The sequence below is a fragment of the Eumetopias jubatus genome, unplaced genomic scaffold, assembly GCF_037043125.1.
Source record: "Eumetopias jubatus isolate StellerSeaLion01/CBP00866 unplaced genomic scaffold, mEumJub1_p1.0 scaffold_5, whole genome shotgun sequence".
NCBI lineage: Eukaryota > Metazoa > Chordata > Mammalia > Carnivora > Otariidae > Eumetopias > Eumetopias jubatus.
Genome location: NW_028274811.1, coordinates 142,576,067 through 142,595,243, shown reverse-complemented (window position 1 = coordinate 142,595,243; position 19,177 = coordinate 142,576,067). Strand labels below are relative to the sequence as shown.

Genomic DNA, 19,177 nt, shown 5'->3' with positions numbered 1-19,177 from the left:
ATCAGTTTTGCCAAGAGGAACTGGTAGATTTTGAAAAGAATACCTCTCAATTTTTTTCTTAGCGTTTTTTCCCTTTGGTTTCTGGCTACCCTTGTTTTAATCCGATAGCAACTGCTCTGGTGCTTGGAGATGTTGCTTGCCTTCTGTCCCCCATCACAGTTTCCTCTAAGAACCATTTTTCTTTTGTTACGTAGAGAATCTTTTGCTTTGACATACAGTCTTCCAGTTCAGTTGTTACAGTGGTTACTCTTGTAACATCTTTAGTGTAATAGAAATAAAGCCTTTTGGTTACCTATGACTCAATTGCATTCCTTTGCAACTCTTAATGTAATAATTTCTCGAAGTGCTTTGCAGGCATTGCCTGTATCCAGGTCATGAGTGTTTACTTAAAAGCCAATTTCTGTCCTTATTCGAGACTTAGTGACAAACTATTTAGGAGGGAGACCTGAAGATGAACAAATTTAAACAACATCCCAGGTGATTTTTATGTAAGCACACTGGAGTCAGAAATCCACTGCCTGAGACCTGCAGAACTCTGCCTTCCCCTTCCCACACACCTCCTGATCACCCATGTCCGCAGTGCCAAATGCCTTAATTTGACAGAAAGTGTCTAAGACCATTGAATGTGCATTGGGTTTCTGGGTTTCCATTTACTTAAGAACATGGTGAGTAAAGATCCTTTGAGCATGTGGACTCAGAAATTCAGTTTGCTTTTATTTTTCTACAAGCCCCTGATTGCGCCGACTGATGATGATGTTCAAGTTATAACAGTTGTATTCTTTTAAAATAAAAATCTACTTTTGTAACAGTCTCTAGAAATAATAATGATGATGGAAACCTGTATAATACTTCATTTTAAAAGATGTAGAAAGTTTTTTCCATAGTGTTGAGTAGCCTTCTGGAGAAAAATTGAGTTGTATTCATATCCCACCTTGATACCAGGGTAACTGTTAGAAAAAAGGCTCAAGTTCAGCAATGAAAACCTGACCGACTAGACGAAATAACAGAACACAAAACCAAAGCCCATAAAAGAATGATAAAAATCACACACAAAAAATGTGAAAATTTCTAAAGGGCAGTCCACTGTAATTAAAAGACAAAAAGCAGAGAAGATAAATACGCAGTTCATATCACAAAGGGCTGATTTCTCAGTCGCAAAGAGCTTTTATAAATCAATAAGACAAAACAAGAAAGTGGACAAAGGATACTAAAGAGGGCTCACAGGAAAGGAATTACAAATGGCCTTTAAATATATGAAATTATCAAATTTACCTAAAATAAAATTGTACATCAGAACTGCAGTGTGTTCTGTTTTCACAAGCCAAGAGATTGGCAAAGATCAAAAAGCTTGCAGTGCGTCTTGGGAGGTGGAGAATGGAGGTGACCTCTGCAGGCGTCCCTGTATTACCGCCCATCACAGACGCACTGACCGCCCCGCAAGCCCCCATCGCGAAACGCGCACTCTGCACATGCGCAGACGGGTGTTTTCTCCTGCTTTGTGCCGGTCGTGGGAAAAGCGCAGGAGCAACGTGAAGCGTTCGTCAGTGGAAGCGCATTCACTTACAGAAACATTATGCAGCTCTCAACATAAAACAGGGCTGCTGCTTGTGTTCCAGTGGTGAAGGATAACTGAGTTGTTAAATGAAAAGTACTAGGTGTAGAGCAGGGTTTATTGTGTGCAAGCATTTAGGTACAAACCAGAGGAAAAAATACACGTGTACCCACCTCTGTACTAAAACGTCTCTTCTGTCCTTTTTTACCTTTTGAATTTTGAATTCTGTGCGTACATTTAAAAAATGCCAACTAAAATAAAAATATATACCGACATATAAAAGGTTCATGAATGAGCAGATTCATCATACTTAATTTTTATTACATTATTCATGGAGCCCTTGCCACATACCAGGAACTGCTCTGGGTGCCGGGCTCATGGACTGCCGGGCTCATGGACTGCAGTTTCCAGTTAGAGAAACAGGCAGTAACAAGATGAACGGGTAAATACATACATGTGCATGCAAAATAATAAGGGAAAGCAAACAGCCGTCGCGGAGGGAGGGAGGCTGTGGTTGAGGGAGAGGCTTGGCCACACCTCTTCGAGAAGCCCTGACTATCAGAGTGGCATCTCTTGTTTACATAAAGTTGCAAGCCCCTGGGCTCTGCCTCCAGGCATCTTCTGCTACGTTTAATGTCCTATTCAGCATCACCCTGTTGGTGTTACAGGCCCGCAGCTGGTCTGTTTTGTGATGTGTGTTATGCAGAAATCCTCCTGTCCTTTCTTGGTGTTCTTGTTTTCTCTTTGAATTGTCTCTTTTATCTTTACCCTGTGACCCCAGTGCTTACAACATGAAACAGTTTTCTTGCCTCGTTAACGACACACATAACTCCGAGTACCCTTCCTGGATGGCTGGCGCAGGGGATGAGAAGGGCGCATAGGGTGTCACAACAGAACCTTCTTAGTGTCGGGGCACACAGCAGTGTAACCTTATCTAGACAGCGCAGTTTGTTAACGATCCTGCTGCACTCTTATTCATTCTCTTTGATATTAAAATTTAATAATGGTTCTAAGTTAAGTCCCTCTTGGAATTTATGGTTCCAAGTCTGAAACTTTGACTTCTTTATTTGGTTTATAATTAGTCTTGTCTTAACATATCCAGAAAGGTGTCATGTTGATAAGTGAGAAGATTTGGTTGAGGGGCGTTTGGGTGGCTCCGTCGGTTAAGCATCCAACTCTTGATTTTGGCTCAGGTTATGATCTCATTGTCCTGAGATCAAGCCCTGCACTGGGCTCTGCGCTGGGTGAGGAGTCTGCCTAAGATTCTCTCGCTCCCTCTTCTTCTGTACCTCCCTTCTACCTCTCCCTTTCTTTAAAAAAAAAAAAAAAATTGGTTGACAGATCTTTTCCTTTTAGCTCACTCTACTTGAGTTCATTTCCATACCAGATGAAAGCCCAATAAACTTCAGGGTGGTTTAAGTTTTGCTGACTTTTTCCAATAAACAGCTTGAATAGAATCTACAAGAGTTAATTTTTTTCACAGAGACATGATTGTATCTGAGTTCTGTTTTCACTTGTTTTTTGAAAAGTATTACATGAATGCCTGTTAAGAGTAACTACCACGCCCATTAAAGTTATAGGCATATACATACTTGCACAAAGAACCTAATGTTAATTTATTTTCTCAGGAAATATTGGGTAAATGTCCATTAGGTGCCAGGCACATGGAAGTGAGTGAGATATTAGGAAACAAAACAGACATCCCTGGCCTGTGGAGGTTTACATTCTAAAAAGAGACGGGCAGGCAGTAATGGTATTAAGTGAACCTCATCCTTGTTGGAAGGTGATCCATGCCATGGGAAGAGTAGAACCGACAGGGTAAGTAAGAATAGCTGGGGCAGGAGTGGGGAGTGGCAGTTTTAAGGGAGTCAGGAAGGGCCTGCTGAGAAGGTGGCCTTTGGTCGAGCAGAGACATAAAGGAGCCACAGAGACATCTTGGGGAAGAGCATTCCGGGCAGGAGGGGTGCTGGGGCAAAGAACCAGAGACGGAGTACGCATGGGGCCTGGCCCGCATGCTGGACCAGTTGGGCACTTGGCTGCAGCTAGGTGTTTGTGCAGAGCCCAGGGATTTTTACAGCTGGCTTTATAGGTTGCCTAGTGAATTCTGCCTCAGATTTACTGTATAAACTAAGATAATTTATCCAGGTTTTGAGCTCTGACCTTCTATCATTTTGGGGATTTTTTTTTTCTTTTTTGAGGCCTCTGCTCTCACATACACCTGTTGGGGATTTTTAAAGTCAGCTTCCTGCATGTTAGGCATAGAGATTTTCTAGATAAAGGTCAGTGGAGAAAATCGGGTTCCCTGCCAGAGGAGTAACTGTACTCACTGGAAGTGCCAGTGGGAATGTTGAAGGAAGCCTCCTCGTCGGAACACACGGGATCAGGATGTGAGAAATCAAGAGTTGAGGGAAGTCACTGTCATAAATACTAAACCAGTGTTTTAGGCTTATGCTTAACTTGAAGAAACGTTAAGAAAGTTATGTTTAAAATATCTTCTCTAAGTACATGTACAAACGAGATCATTTTTTTGAGAGGGAGTTCTAAAACAGGGAAGAGCATTTAAAATGCCTCTACGAAGATAATTTCCTGACTAGTGATTTTTTCCTCCATTTCTACTGAGAGATGGAGAAGAAATGAACGTGCCACGTGGAGTTGCTTCAAGGATTTTGTTGAGTGTCTGCCGTGGGGAGATCCTTGGCCACGTGGCAGGAAAGCCAGCGTCTCTGAGGACCACTGCCATAAATGGGCGCGCGGGGAGTAAACCTGCAGGGAGCAGGGAGCTGTCTCTGCAGCCAATTGGTGCAGCATGCGGTGGTGGAGAATCACAGGGCCCTAGAGAGAGCAGCCTGAGTGAGCATTCCTCTCTTCCTTCGACAGCTATCTCCTGAGCATCTACCCGATGAAGACATTGCCGAAAGAAAGTCTAGATTTTTGTCTAGTGGTTTTCGAGGTCATAAACCTGCCATTCTTTGTGGAAAGCTGAGGAACGGTAGCTCGGCCAGGATCAGGGAGATGAATTGGTGGACTTGGAGCTTTGGTGGAAGTTTCTGTCCCCAGCAGTTTTTCCCTGTTGAGAGCTCAGAGTGGTAGGCAAGTTGCCACTGTGTTTCTGGTTTCTGGCAGTTGAGTTCATTTGCCTCACAATACTTTCCTGTTGTTTTTTTGCAGCAAACCAAAGAGAGAGTGAAGCTATTGATCCAGCTGGCTGATGGCTTTTGTGAAAAAGGGCATGCCCATGCAGCAGAGATAAAAAAATGTGTGACTGCAGTGGATAAGAGGTACAGAGATTTCTCTCTGCGGATGGAGAAGTACAGGACCTCTTTGGAGAAAGCCCTGGGGATTTCTTCAGATTCCAACAAATCGGTAACGTGCTTTGTGCACACAGAATAAAATAATGGTGTTCTTCCTCGTGTCCTCCCCGGATTTAATTAACTCAAGTTCCTTGGCTCTCTTCCTCCACAGAGCAAAAGTCTTCAGCTAGACATAATCCCTGCCAGTGTCCCTGGGTCAGAGGTGAAGCTTCGTGATGCTGCCCATGAACTTAACGAAGAGAAACGGAAGTCGGCCCGCAGAAAAGAGTAAGCCAGTCTCTAAGAACCTGCTGGGATTCGTTGAACGAGTGGAGAAAACGTCACTTGGACAAGCATGCTTCTGTGTGTGCTTTGAAACAAATGGCGCTAATGCGTTGTGATGCTCTGAATGTGTGTCATTTTTGCAGCACAAACTCCACTGTCCCCTTGTCACCTGCTTCAGAAACCATGTTTTGTGTTCGTCCCTGTGCCTCCATTTCCTACAGGGTTGACAAATCGTTGTAGTGTCATTGGTTATCAATAGGTCATGAGTAAGTAGTAGTACTAACGAGAAAAATAACACACGTGGAACTGTTTGAAAATTGCCAATTAGTAAACTGTACTAGACATTCATGAAGACAAGATTGACCTGAACCTGGGGTTCTCAGCTGGGCGACATTCTGCCATGTGTGGAGACATCTTTGGTCGTCACACCGTGGGGAGGGGGTGTGCTACAGCATCTAGTGCGTGGAGACCAGGGACGCTGCTGACGTCCTCTACTACACAGGACAGCCCCCCAGCAAAGCCTTATCTGCCCCCAGATGTCGGTGGTGCTGAGTGAGAAGCCCTGACCTGCAGGGACCTCAAGAGAATGTTTTCCAAAATGGTTTTTCCTTTGAATCTGTGGCTGCATACTATTGTTCTATCTGTTCTTGATTTAATTCCCCAGAGCACCTTACTGCCTGATGCTTTTAAAACCACCTTATTATTTTATAAACTGTCAAAGTAGGTAGTTAAAATCAGCATGTGTCCTGCCTGTAAGCTGAGCTCCTCGCTGTCTTCCTCTGTTGAAGGTTCATCATGGCTGAGCTAATTCAAACTGAAAAGGCTTACGTAAGAGACCTCCGCGAGTGTATGGATGTAAGTAAGTTTTTTTGCTTGTTTATTTAGATTCAGTCTAAGCGTGCTACTTATCCCTACCTGTTGGTAATTCTTAAAATAATCACACTTTTCGTTGTTTTCGAGATTTGAAGTGTGCTTAAGCAGCCTGTTTTTCTTGTTTCTGTCCTTCTGTGAGGTTCCAGGCTTGTGTTTTGCTCATCACAGAGATGATACAGCATTAATCCTCTCATTCCGTTCATCACATGACGGCCTGGCTGACATTCTCTTTGTATAGAATTTTACAACAGCTTCAGAGAAATATGCCTACTAATTATGATTGGCAACTCATACTCTCAGTAGTTGAAAGAATATTTGTCATACCTCAGAGAGTAGGTTAACTGCAAAACTCGAAGCCGGGGATAGAAAGTTTTGAGCTGGAGCATGTAGGAGCTACTCTCAAGTGCTCAGAGCAACTGGGGGGCTTTTTTGGGAGAAGGTTTTTCATGTTGTTTTATAAAAGGTTGCATTCTTCAGATGTATTTTTCAGTGATTCATGAACTCTGGGTACGTACTACAGATGTCAGCAATAGCTATTTCTTGGATGTGTGCTGTCGGTTTTTGTGTTGTGATTTCTCTGCTTCCCTCCCGGCCAGACGTACCTGTGGGAAATGACCAGCGGGGTGGAGGAGATCCCGGCCGGCATCGTAAACAGAGAGCTTGTTATCTTCGGGAACATGCAGGAAATCTATGAATTTCATAATAAGTGAGTGGCTTTATCTTTGGGGAGCTGGTTACTCTTGAAATCTAGATACTGGGCTGAAGTTTCATAACAAGAAATGAAAGCTTCCAACTGAATTAAGCATCCATTTCAGTGATCCTGTTGAAATTTGAATGACGCCTGTGCGGGCTTTCGTCAAAAAGACCGACATTGTAGAGACTCTTTATTAATAGAGACTCCACTTTTTCTGTGTACTTTCCTGCCATAGAAATAAGATTAGGGAAAGTGTGAGCACTGTTTTTGGAGGAACCCTGACTTCTCTGAAGCTGTGCCACCAGCTGCTACCTCGACTACTTCATAGATTTAAAGGAGAATTCTCTGAGGCTGCTGGACGATGTTTGGTCTTTCCCAAGAGGGAAGAAGGAGCTGAGGACAGAACAGATGTGTAGTCTGACCAAAATAAAATGCACTATCCATTGGCCACGGGAGGCACATGGTTTTATTTTTAAGGTTTTGTTGTTGTTGTTGTTGTTGTTTAAAGAAGTAGAAGTTGCTTTAGACAGAGTCTGTGGAGCCCAGTAGCCTGTGGAAAGATAAGGCTGGGGGCCAAAGCTACCAGGCTCTCCCTCACTCCCCGGCCCCCACTCCAGCAAAACACACTGAAACCTAAATGGCTTCTTCTGATTGTTTATTTATATCCTTAAATAACATCCTTAGCTACTGAACAAAGCACTCGCCCAGAAAAAATACAAAAGTATTTAAAGGCTAAACATGTTAGCTATTTGAAAGTCAGAATACTTAGCCTAGTTAAGAGCTACACGTTTTGTTAAATCTTTAAAATCTAGAGGGTGCAGATTTTCCACTGCACTTGATTGAAATGGTGTGTTTGTCATGCTTGGTCTGATTTCTGGCTTATCTCACTGGTAAAGTGCTTTAAAACTTCTTAATAATACAATACCATTTTTACTCTCTGCAGCATATTCCTTAAAGAGCTGGAAAAATATGAGCAGTTGCCAGAGGACGTTGGACATTGCTTTGTTACTTGGGTAATGACACCTCAGCTACTCGTTCTCCCAGTTGTTCGGTGGCTTTGCGGGAAGTTAGAAGGAATACGGTTCATCTCTCTTATGTCACCATCTTCTGTGGTGTCTGCTTACGGAGAAGTGGACTTTGCCTCTAAGAATTACGTTCTCCAACTAGATAGTAATGTGGAATGAGTTTTTTATTGGTAGTAGTGATGTTTAGAAATGGAACTTTGGTGTGCCGGGCCTGTACGTGGCCCTGGGGATTCATAGGTGGACGTGAGTGCCCAGCAATGCCGGGGGGGGGGGGGGGGGGGGGGTTGGAGGGAGGAGAAGCCGACAGTCACCTGGTGTCAGTGCCCTGCCCTCCAGGGAGGGTGTGCCTAGCCCTGACTTACTGGGCCAGGGGAGGCTTCTGGAGGTGTGTGGTACCAGTGGGATGCGTTTCTTATTTTTAAAGCTTTCTGTATAAAATAGTGTTTCTTTTACATAGAGCTTAAATTTCCTTTATCCCCATCGCTTCTTTTCTACATAAAAGTTTATAGTATTTTGACTTCTTGCCGTTTGAAAGAGATATTCTAATATTTTGTTGTTTATAGGCAGACAAGTTTCAGATGTATGTCACCTATTGCAAAAATAAGCCTGATTCTACTCAGCTGATATTAGAGCATGCGGGATCCTACTTTGATGTAAGTAAGAGATTCCTGGTGGAAGCGGTGAAAACATTGTGTTTGGTAAACATAAAATGCAACACTACTCATAGCTTTTACCTAATGGATGGTATTTTCATTTTTATCTGTCACATTTATGGTGGGATATTCTTCTGTTTTTAAAAGATTCTTCTAAGATTTTAACAGATACGTGTGTGTGACCTGACTTACTATTTATATATAATCATTAATTCTTAAGCATAATACGTACAGAAGCTGTAAACTGTTAAGCTGCTTTTACCCTCTATGAAGCAAAAAGAATCTTTGAACCTTTGAATCTTTTTTATTCATTCATTTTTCCCATTTTTATCATGTGCTTAATTCCAAAAGTAGCTTATCAGTAAAATTTTTACAAATAGCACTGTAACAACTAGGACCATTGGGAGGCTCATTAATTATATTCTCATTGGGGAAAGCATACTTGTAGGTCCTCTTTCTTTGGAAGATATTGCAGGGAGGTTATTTTGTATAAAGGGGGTCGGAGCCTTTTGGAAGTAATATACAGAAAGCTTCTTGGGTCTCCAGAATATAGTCAGACATGCCAAATACATCGTGATTAAAAGAGTACTTTTCAGTGTCCCGTGTAATTTGGTGTGCAGGGCTGCAAGAATACTAGACTTGTTTCTGTCCTTATGCTTGTGCGAGGCCGTGCGTGATAGTCTTCTCTGGCCGTCTGGGAAATGAGAATACACTTCAGCTTCTGTCTTTGCCATGAAGCAGCTGGCCCTATTTTAGTTGTCGTTCTCATGACCAGTAATTCCACATCACTGCCTTTGTAAATATCAGGCCAGCCCTCCCAGCCCAGTGCTGTCCTCTTTTTGTCAGTTTTTCACACCTCCCTTGCTCTTTGCCATCAGATGAAACTCAACACCAAGGCTGTATGCAGAGTTAGAATTCTGTAAGGCACAGAGAGCTTGTGGTATGTTGAATCCAATCAAATGGCTTTGGAATCAAAGCCATTTAAAAAAAAAAAAACCCTTTGTCCTAAAACACCTTTAAAGATAAAGGAAATTATGCTTATCTAATTTAGGGATCTCACAGTTGCCTTGCCTTCAGTCTCCACTGTCAGCCGATTGCATGTCTGTCTGGGGCTCAGTGGACTCAGTGGGTGTTTGTGGTGGTAGATGTGCCACTGACCAGTGAGCGAGGGCATCCTCTTAACCCCCATACTTTGCCCTTCCATCCAAAGTAAAGTTTCAGAAGCACAGAAGTTTTGTTTTGTTTTGTTTTGTTTTAAGAGCTTTTTAGGAAAAGGAAGCTTTATTATTTCAGCAGGATTAAACCTTTGTCAGGTGTTTTGGAAAAATACTCTGATCTTGTCGCCATTTTTGTCTTTATTTTCTTTAATCATTTTTTTTTTAAATCATGATAAGTGTACTCTTTAATCCCCATCCCCAGTTTCCGCCATCACTCCACTCACCTCCCCTCTGGTAACCATCAGTGTGATCTCTATAGTTAAGAGTCTCTTTCTTGGTTTGTGTGTGTCTCTCTTCTTTTTCCCTTTGTTCATCTGTTTTGTTTCTTAAATTCAATATCTGAGTGAAATCATATGGTATTTGTCTTTCTCTGACTTATTTCACTTAGCATAATACTCTCTAGCTCCATCCATGTCATTGAAAATGGCAAGACTTCATTCTTTCTGACGGCTGAGTAATACTACTCTGTGTGTGTGTGTGTGTATGCGCGTGCGCGCGCGCACGCCACATCTTCTTCATCCATCAGTCGTTGCACGCTTGGGCTCTTTCCATAATTTGGCTATTATAGATAATGCTGCTATAAACATAGGGGTGCATATATCCCTTTGAATTAGTGTCTTTGTATCTTTTGGGTAGATATCCAAGTAGTGTGATTCCTGGATTGTAGAGTAGCTCTATTTTTAACTTTTTGTGGAAACTCCATGCTGTTTTCCAGAGTGACTGTACCAGTTTGCATTCCCACCAACAGTGCAAGAAGGTTCTGTTTTCTCTACATCCTTGCCAAAACCTTCTTGTATTTTTTATTTTAGCCATTCTGACAGGTGTGAGATGATACTTTATAGTTTTGATTTGCATTTCTCTAATGATGAGTGATGTTGACCATCTTTTCATGTGTCTGTATGTCTGGAGAAATGTCTGTTCGTATCTTCTGCCCATTGTTAATTGGATTGTGTGTGTGTGTGTGTGTGTGTGTGTGTGTGTGTGTGTGTGTGGAGTTGTAGCTGTTCTTTTTGTATTTTGGATACTAATCCTATATCAGGTATGTCATTTGCAACTATCTTCTTCCATTCAGTAGGTTGCCTTTTAGTTTTATTGATTGTTTTCTTCGCTGTGCAGAAGCTTTTCATTTTGATGTTGTCCCAGTAGTTTATTTTTGCGTTTATTTCTCTTGCCGCAGGAGGCATATCTAGAAAAATGTTGATATGGCTGATGTCAGAGAAATTATTGCCTGTGTTCCCTTCAGGGATTTTTACGGTTTCAGGTGTCACATTTGTGCCTTTATTCCATTTTGAGTTTATTTTTGTGTGTGGTGAAAGAAAGTGGTCCAGTTTTATTCTTCTGCATGTTGCTGTCCAGTTTTCCCAGCAGCATTTGTTGAAGAGACTGTTTTTTTCCCATTGGATATTCATTTCTCTCCTGTCGTTTTTGAATAATATAATCCTATGGTAAGGTATTAAAAATGTCAACAAAAATAGTAAGATTGGTGTTTAGAAATATCAGAGATGCATTTCTGAATGTTATTAAAACAAGATATTCAAAAGACATTACAATATCTCTCAAATGTTCTGTGGGGTATGCATGAAATGGAATACTTCTCAGCTGTATAAAGGGATAAACTCTTGATACATAAATAGCAAAGCTTAATCTCCAAAACATGGGCTGAGAGAAGCTAGACATGAAAGAATACATTCTGAATGATTCCTTTTATCTGAAATTCTAGAATATGCAGAACTAATCTGGTGATAGAAATCAGAACAGGGGTTGCCTCTTGGTGGTGGTGGGGTTGTGGTTGGGGGAATTGGTTAGAAAGGGGTACGAAAAACTTTCTGTGGTGTTGGAAATATTCTGTACCTTGGTTTGGGAGTTGGTTGCAAGTGTGTTGACATTTGTCAGAACTCAGTGACCCATACTTGAGATCTGTGCATTATACTGTACATGAAAAGAAGAAATCTTTTCGATGTGAAATTAGAGTATGTATGTCATAATCATTAAATCATAAATCCCACACTTTTGAACAATTGCCATTAAAGAGAAACTTCAAGGCTCTATTTGTGATCTGGAAGGCAGAGGAAGAATTGCTAAGTCTTTAATCTAATCTGCTTGGTGTGTGAGTGATCTGTCGTTCGGTGATTCCTGCAGCCAAAAGAGTGGCCACGTGAATCCCCGCACGATGCTTGGTTCCTGAGGAGCTTAATGAAGATGGCAAACAGATTGAGAATATTGAGAATACAAAGATGTGGTGGTTTTTAAATCATATTTGAAGCATAGTATATTAGAGGATAACCCTTTTTTTTTTTTTTAAAGATTTCATTTATTTATGAGAGAGAAAGAGAGAGAGCATAAGCGAGGGGGAGGGGCAGAGGGAGAAGCAGGCTCCCCGCTGAGCAAGGAATCTGATGCAGGACTCCATCCCAGGACCCCGGGATCGTGACCTGAGCCGAAGGCAGACGCTTAACCGACTGATCCAACCAGGCGCCCCAACCCTCTTTTTCTTTGTGTTTTGAAAATTTTCTGAGAAGAGTGTTAGGAGCCAAGATAGCACAAGTACAGTTGGTTGGTGTGAAAAGTCTGGGCTAGAAGGTGGTTGAATTGTGAGAGCGGATGGAAGAATACCTGAGTGGCATGTGAATGTGTTCATGAGGAGGGAGGAGCCCCTGTTAGGGAGAGTCTGGCTCAGCGGAAGGGATGTGGTCTGTGGCTCGGGGGTGCTCATGGCCAAAGTTGCAGAGCTGCAATGGGAGAGAGGGTGCATCCGGTCCATGGCTCAGTGTCCTGTGCCTGAGTGGCGGCCAGGGCTGGCCCCGGGGCGGAGGCGGCGGGGTGTTGCCAGGTCAGGGCGGGCCCGGTAGTGGGGAGTCGTGGGCTTCACCTGTTTGACGTCTGCACATGAAAGCCAGGAATCCAGACTGAACACTGCTGTCTTCTGGTTCAAAGTGATTAACTTATTCTTATGTTCAGCATATTAAAAGAATAAATAGTGATTTCTACTTTTATTTCTTAGAACAAGAGTGATATGTGTGTATTCATTTTGGAGGTAAAAAATGTAAAGTTTTAGTTCATGCCATCTAATTTTACCCAGTAATGTTCATCAGTATATATATATTTTTTTCTTAATTTAGGAAATACAGCAGCGGCATGGATTAGCCAATTCCATCTCTTCTTACCTTATTAAGCCAGTTCAGCGAATAACAAAGTATCAGCTTCTTTTAAAAGTATGTATGAAGCATCTTCTGCCTGCAAAATTTGTGAACTGTGCATTATTATTTTGACATTTTTCTCTCTGTTTATGTAAAGTACCCTGAATTTTTGAAATAACACCTAGCCAGTTAATTTTTTTTAATTCATTGCCATTTGTTACCCTGATCAGTTTCTCGGTGCAGCAGGTAGATTAAGAGACTGTTCCTTGATTATGCATCTGAACTTTGCTGGCTGACCCTGGTCCCTAACATACACTGAGAAAGGAAAGAGAGATTGTCAGACCTGGATCACTTAGTACCTGTATCCCAGGATGGCTTGCTGACCGCGGGCCAGGCACTGTGCTCTATGCTCTGCATGTGTTAAGTTCACCTCCTGGTGCTGGTCTGCAGGTGGGGACGCGAGCCTGGGAGGGTGAGGGCTGTGCCCACAATCATCACTGGACCCCTGGAATCTGGGCTCCGCTCCAAACCCAGGTAGGGTGGGGGCTCAGGTAACTCACCCTCAGACAGCATCCTCCCTGTGACATCTCGTCACGGGTTACACGCATATTTATGGAACATGTTCACACACATCCCACGTATTTGAGTCAAACTGACCTCCACTTCCTCTTGGTTATGAATGGTTACAGTTAAAGTCATCCTGCAACTAGGTATGCTGGCGAGTGTTAAGTAGACTTACTGTGATCATTTTGCAATATATATGAATAGCAAATCCTTATGTCATACTCTTGAAACTAACAATGGTGTGTGTCAGTTATACCTCAAAAAAACTCCACATTTCTAATAATCTAAGGACTTAACAGTAGAATGGTAAAGGAAACTTAGAATTTGTGATCGTTGTCACAGAATGTATCATATAAATCAATGCACATTTTCTTGACTACAAGAATAATAATCTACAGTCTTTACCTAATGATGTTTACCCGGCTGTTTCCTTGGCTGGAGAACGTTATTAAGCATCAGAGTGAACCAACTGCCCACTCATCGTGGGAACAGTATTTTGTGAATCTCACCCTGTCCCCAGTGCTGCCCGAGCACAGCAGTAGGAGGTAATGAGGTGATTCTCTCAGAAAAGAAGTTCAGAGATGGAGTTACGAAATCCTGAAACTCTTCTTTATCTTTGTTAATGAGAAAACTCTAGAAACAGAGGTGGCCGTATGCTTTTGTTAAAGTGATACCATTATGGGACATTGCTGTTGGGAAAGCTCTCCTGCACTTTTGTATCAAAATCCTATTGCTTTTATGGCCCTCACTGCAGGAATATGAGCTTAACGGTGAACATGAAATAGAAGTGAGGAGGTTAAGTTGTTTAGGTTCACATTAGCCCTTTGCTTTTTACTTCTGCAAAGGCAGTGTACCTCTTGGTGTCCTCAAGATTTAAGAATTTTGTCTTCAGCATGTGTTTCCACTAAAGATCTCTTTCTCAATGACCTCACATCTAGTTAATCACCATTACAGTGGGGCTTTAATTTATAAACCTCACGTTATTCTGCCCAGGGGTTCTTCAGCAGAATAGTAGTAAGCTCTGTTGAGATCCCCAGCGAGGAAGGTTTTCTGCCAGTGAGGTTAATTTCTTGTACATAGCATTTTTAAGCACTTTTTTGCGAAGCTGCTTAGAATAATAGGTAAAAACCATCTGATCATGAGTGGAAGTGCTCGTCCGGTGCCAAGTTGCTCTAAAACTATCCAGTATGAGACCAGAGCTGACTGCAGTGCCCTGTCCCTCTTAGGGACTGCCAGGACACAGAAAGCTGTGGTTCCTATTACTGGCTGAATGTAACCATTCATACAATGGTAAGAAAATACCTTGGACCCTGCCAAAACGTGCATTTATTGTCCTTGTTATCCTTCATTTAATAGCAGATGTTCCTCTGAGTAGATATGAAATGTAATCACACTCAGGGCGGTGTGATTAGATCATTTGCGCTTTGCGAACCGTCCTGCACACAAAGGCGCTGCATTTAACTGTAGATTCTGGTGCGGCGGTGCTGCTTCTGCTCATGGCCTGGGAGTTTCAGGTTAGGTGGGGCATGGCACTGACAGCACCAGAGAGTTCACAGTCACACGGGGGTGCTCGCTGCACGTTGTCATGACCTTCAAATAAAACCAGTAGTTGATTATGTTTTGCTGTGCTAATTAAGTCTTTTTATTTGTCATTTTTGAGGCTCGGCAGTTAATGTGTGCACTGAGTCCATCTTAAACTGTGACTGCATCTGGTTTCCTCTGATCTGAAGAAGCATCCTGATTTGAGCAGGACAAATGCTTCCATCCATTGGATAAAGAGGCAGTAACTCATTTTCTCTGAGAATAGGTGCCCAGTTGACTGCAGTCTGTTGTTATCTTGAAAGTCACAGATTCTTCATAGACTTGTTTTCTGCAAAGATCTTGTTGGCAGAGCTTTTGGTCTTTGGCTGGTTCATGGTATTGGTCTCTTACAGGAGCTACTCACTTGCTGTGAGGAAGGAAAAGGGGAGATAAAAGATGGCCTCGAGGTGATGCTCAGTGTGCCAAAGCGAGCCAACGACGCCATGCACCTCAGCATGCTGGAAGGTAACGGGATCTTTATGCCCCCTAACAAACATCTGTCCACTTTCTGCTGACACTGTTTATAGGTGGATTTCCCATGCCCTGAAACTCTTGGCCTCGTGCCTCTATGTTTTGTTAGGAGTTAAAGAGTTCAGATATGAATACCTTCTCTCTCTCTTTTTTTTTTTTTAAGACTTATTTATTTATTTTAGAGAGAAAGAGAGTGAGTGTGCAGGCACGAGGCGGAGGAGGGGTGAAGGGAGAGGGAGAGAGAATCCTCCAACATACTCCCCTCAGAGTGTGGAGCGTGATGCGGGGTTTGATCTTACGACCCCAAGATCATGACCTGAGCCGAAATCAAGAGTCAGATGCTTAACCAACTGCACCACCCAAGCACCCCAACTACCTTCTTTTTTAAAAGAACTGGTTTCATTGCTTCCCCTAAGGATCACAAAGTGCTTCAACCTCAATAAGAGCATGGCCTTGTCCGTTAACTGGAGAACAGGCTGTCCACACTCAGAACCCCAGTAGCACCTGTGTCGCTTGCTTTAGGCGGTCTGGTGTCCGTGGTAGACGGATGGCTCCAAGGAAGGCAAGATGAGTTCCCTGTGATTACAAAATCCTTTAAAAAGCTTGTCGCTTCCCCGTGTCTGTATCCATTGTATCACTTGCAAAAGCCTTGAACACGGGGGTATGTAACAGGGCGGAATGTAATGTGGTAAGGAGAGAGTCAGAGAAACGAAATTAAAAATTTCTCTTGCAAGTGAAATTTCCATGGATGCTTGTGTTTAAAAAGGCTCTTCCTGTGTTATAGAGCTTAACTCTTATTATCAGGGTACACAATTATGTGCAAGAAGAAATCCTGCCCCAAATGCTTTTTCTAGCCTCTGTATCATCAGTAGTATTGAGCAGTATAAATGGTTGGGGCAGAGGTGATGCTGTTTGCAGTAGAGACCCAAAAATCAGAGGCGAGGCGAGATAGCCTTTTCTTTCTCTGATGTGAGGCTCTGAGCTGGTGTGGCAGTCCTTCATGGCATCATCAAGGACTCAGGCTCTGTTCTCGGTACTTTCTCTCCACTGCTTAAATGTTGTCTGCTTGGCTAGGTTCGGGATATGTCAAGACCGTGGTAGTAGCCCATCTAGCAGGAAGACAGTGGGGAAAGAGCATGGGGAAGGGCAGGAACTAGGAGTTGAACACAAGACTCCCCCATATGGCCTGAGCTTGGGTGGCCACAGAGGCAGCTTCTGTCTGGAGAAGAGGAGAGAAGTAGTCGAGAGAGAACCAGCAGCTCTTGCCCCAGATACCCCACCACTTTGTGAAGCCCTGGTCGCTGGAAGTCCGTGCTGTGGGCCACTTCTGGGAGGAGTTGAACAGAGCGAAAGCCACCCCGTGGCCAGAGTATGACTGGTTCCCATGAAGAATTTTGCAAAGACAGGAGACCTCACCAAGGAAGGTCAGACCAGACACTTGAGGAAAGGCCGGGACTGCAGTGGAACGCCCGGGAGGGGTATTCTGGGCTGAAGAGGCGGAGGATCAGGACGCAGTCTGGGAGTAGGCAGTGGCCTGGGGGAGGTCCGTGCACCAGTCTGGACGGGGGAGGAGGTCTGTGTGACGGAATGCCGTGAGTGCAGGCCGAGGAGAAGTAGGGATGCCATCAAGTCTCAAATGCTGTGAGTGCCCCCCTAAGGAGATGAAGGTTTAAAGCCATGAGGAATCACTGCTTTTTTCTTTTTTTTTGAACAAGGGAAAATACGTGCAAAGTCACGTTTTAGGAATAATTCTCCTTTGTCAGATGGGATCAGTCCAGGGGAACTGGAAAAGGGGCTCAGACAGGAAACTCTAATCTGAGATTTAATTGATGGTCAATGAACAAATGTTTAAATCGTCACAGTGCTGTCCTGTGCATCATGTTTTATTTTCTTTCAAATTGATCGTGCCTCCTTGTTTTTATGTTGTAGGATTTGATGAAAATATTGAGTCTCAGGGAGAACTCATCCTGCAGGAATCCTTCCAAGTGTGGGACCCAAAAACCTTAATTCGAAAGGGTCGAGAACGGCATCTCTTCCTTTTTGAAATGTCCTTAGTATTTAGTAAAGAAGTGAAAGATTCCAGTGGCAGAAGCAAGTACCTTTATAAAAGCAAATTGTTTGTAAGTATGGACGTTCAGACTTGTAAATTTAAAGGTAACGCACTTGCAGTTTTCTTGCAGGTAGAAAAGAATTACTCTTGCTTTCGGTGTAACCTCTCAAACTGTCCTAAAATGTGGAGCTCTGGAATCAAAAAGGTTTTCATCCTCCGCAGTAAATATCTCTGGTGGTCTCGAGTCCACTAGAGGGAGCCCATGGGCTTTAGCTTCTCTAGACTTCGAAAACCTGCGTTTTCTAAATTCCATAGACTCTGAGGATGGGGAAACACTTTTCAAGTGAATTTAAGTTTATCTCTTGTGTGCCCTAACCAACTTTACAAATAAATTGATCATATGAGACTACGATTAAGTTTTCATATCATTCTAATTAATTTTCTTTCACCAACATTGGAATATACGTTAAGCAGCCTTCCTGGGTGGGCTCTTAAAGATGAGGTGTGAATTTTTCTTTCAATAAAGATAAATGTGTAGAAAATAAATAAGTAAATTTATGGTTCTTTACAACAACAAAATATGGTTATTAGAGAAAATATATACAAGCAAAAATAGCTTTAAAGATCCACAGTCCCCCATCTGTACGGAGAGCACTCACTAACCTTGAGTGCTGGGTAGATGCTATGTTGCATTTGAATTCTTTTTTAACTTGTGAGTATACTTTCTGGCAAAAGAACATACCTGATGCCTTTTTTCCTCCAAGAAGCGAGTCCAAGGAGTCTCTTTATAAAACCACATGTTGACTCTCAGAGAAGTCTCAGGCAGGTGTCCTCCTCAGGGTCCACTATATTTCTGTGTTCCCCTTGTGGGAATATCTCAGGGGCTGTCAACACAGAACCGCTGGGCAGGGACAGGCAGGGGGAGGATTGGGCAAAAAATAACTAAAAATCACCAACAGAGAAAGAATAGAAAATGTAATAGAATTTGGTTTCTTCTTTACACAAGATATGTTGGATTGCTTATAAATATTGGTAGATATTTGGAATTTGGACGACAACTACATTATGTATTTTTATGGTATCCATGTATTAATCAAGTTTCCAAAGTAATAAAATACTACCAATGTAGAAATCATCTTTAATAATAATCTGGAATTTGTAAGTTCAAACTAATGATTTTCATACCATTTTCTTTGGCTTATATCCTGTTTGAGATTGTCTTTTGGCTCATGGCCCACCTTACATCATTTTAGATCATATTGTAACTGGAAAGAAAAAATGGAGCATTGCTGGCTAGTAATTTCACTAGCTGGCTTTAATCTATCCTCAGAGACCAAGCTAGTCTGTTTTAGAAGCTGATACATCTTCATTTAATTTATCTTTCAAAAGTTAAGGTTCCCTCAGAGGCCATGATTATGAATCACTTCCTTTGCTGGTTGGGGGAGAACACACTAGGGGTGAACTTGACTGTGGGGGAGGGACTGAAGATGTTGACCTTCACCTACGGTCTTCCACGTGCTCTCATTACAACTGCACATGTCACAGAGAGAAATTTTGTCTTAGCCCTTAAAATTATTGGTGAAATACTAAAATTTAATGCTCTTGATGAACAAATCAGAAAAAAACTGATCTGTGAAGACATTATGTGCCTTCTGCGAAGCTACTTCATTCATGCTGAAAATGCATGGTGGCAGCTCCTTTGCAACTAAGATTCATTTTGTTTATGAGTTGAAAATGGTCAACTCTTGATTTTCCAGATAACAGGATTTTTAGATAATTTGGTTT

General features: G+C 42.4%; 1 protein-coding gene across 2 annotated transcripts in view; it reads left to right on the top strand.

Moving 5' to 3' along the window:
- Positions 1 to 19,177, top strand: part of TRIO (trio Rho guanine nucleotide exchange factor) — a 337,163-nt gene that overhangs the window by 225,060 nt on the left and 92,926 nt on the right. For both annotated transcript variants that reach the window (XM_028097953.2, XM_088023532.1), the window contains exons 22-30: positions 4,721 to 4,915; positions 5,015 to 5,130; positions 5,916 to 5,982; positions 6,597 to 6,706; positions 7,638 to 7,707; positions 8,283 to 8,372; positions 12,709 to 12,801; positions 15,225 to 15,336; positions 17,272 to 17,462. In XM_028097953.2, the coding sequence (XP_027953754.2) occupies positions 4,721 to 4,915; positions 5,015 to 5,130; positions 5,916 to 5,982; positions 6,597 to 6,706; positions 7,638 to 7,707; positions 8,283 to 8,372; positions 12,709 to 12,801; positions 15,225 to 15,336; positions 17,272 to 17,462 (1,044 nt within the window). The remainder of the gene's footprint in view (positions 1 to 4,720; positions 4,916 to 5,014; positions 5,131 to 5,915; positions 5,983 to 6,596; positions 6,707 to 7,637; positions 7,708 to 8,282; positions 8,373 to 12,708; positions 12,802 to 15,224; positions 15,337 to 17,271; positions 17,463 to 19,177) is intronic.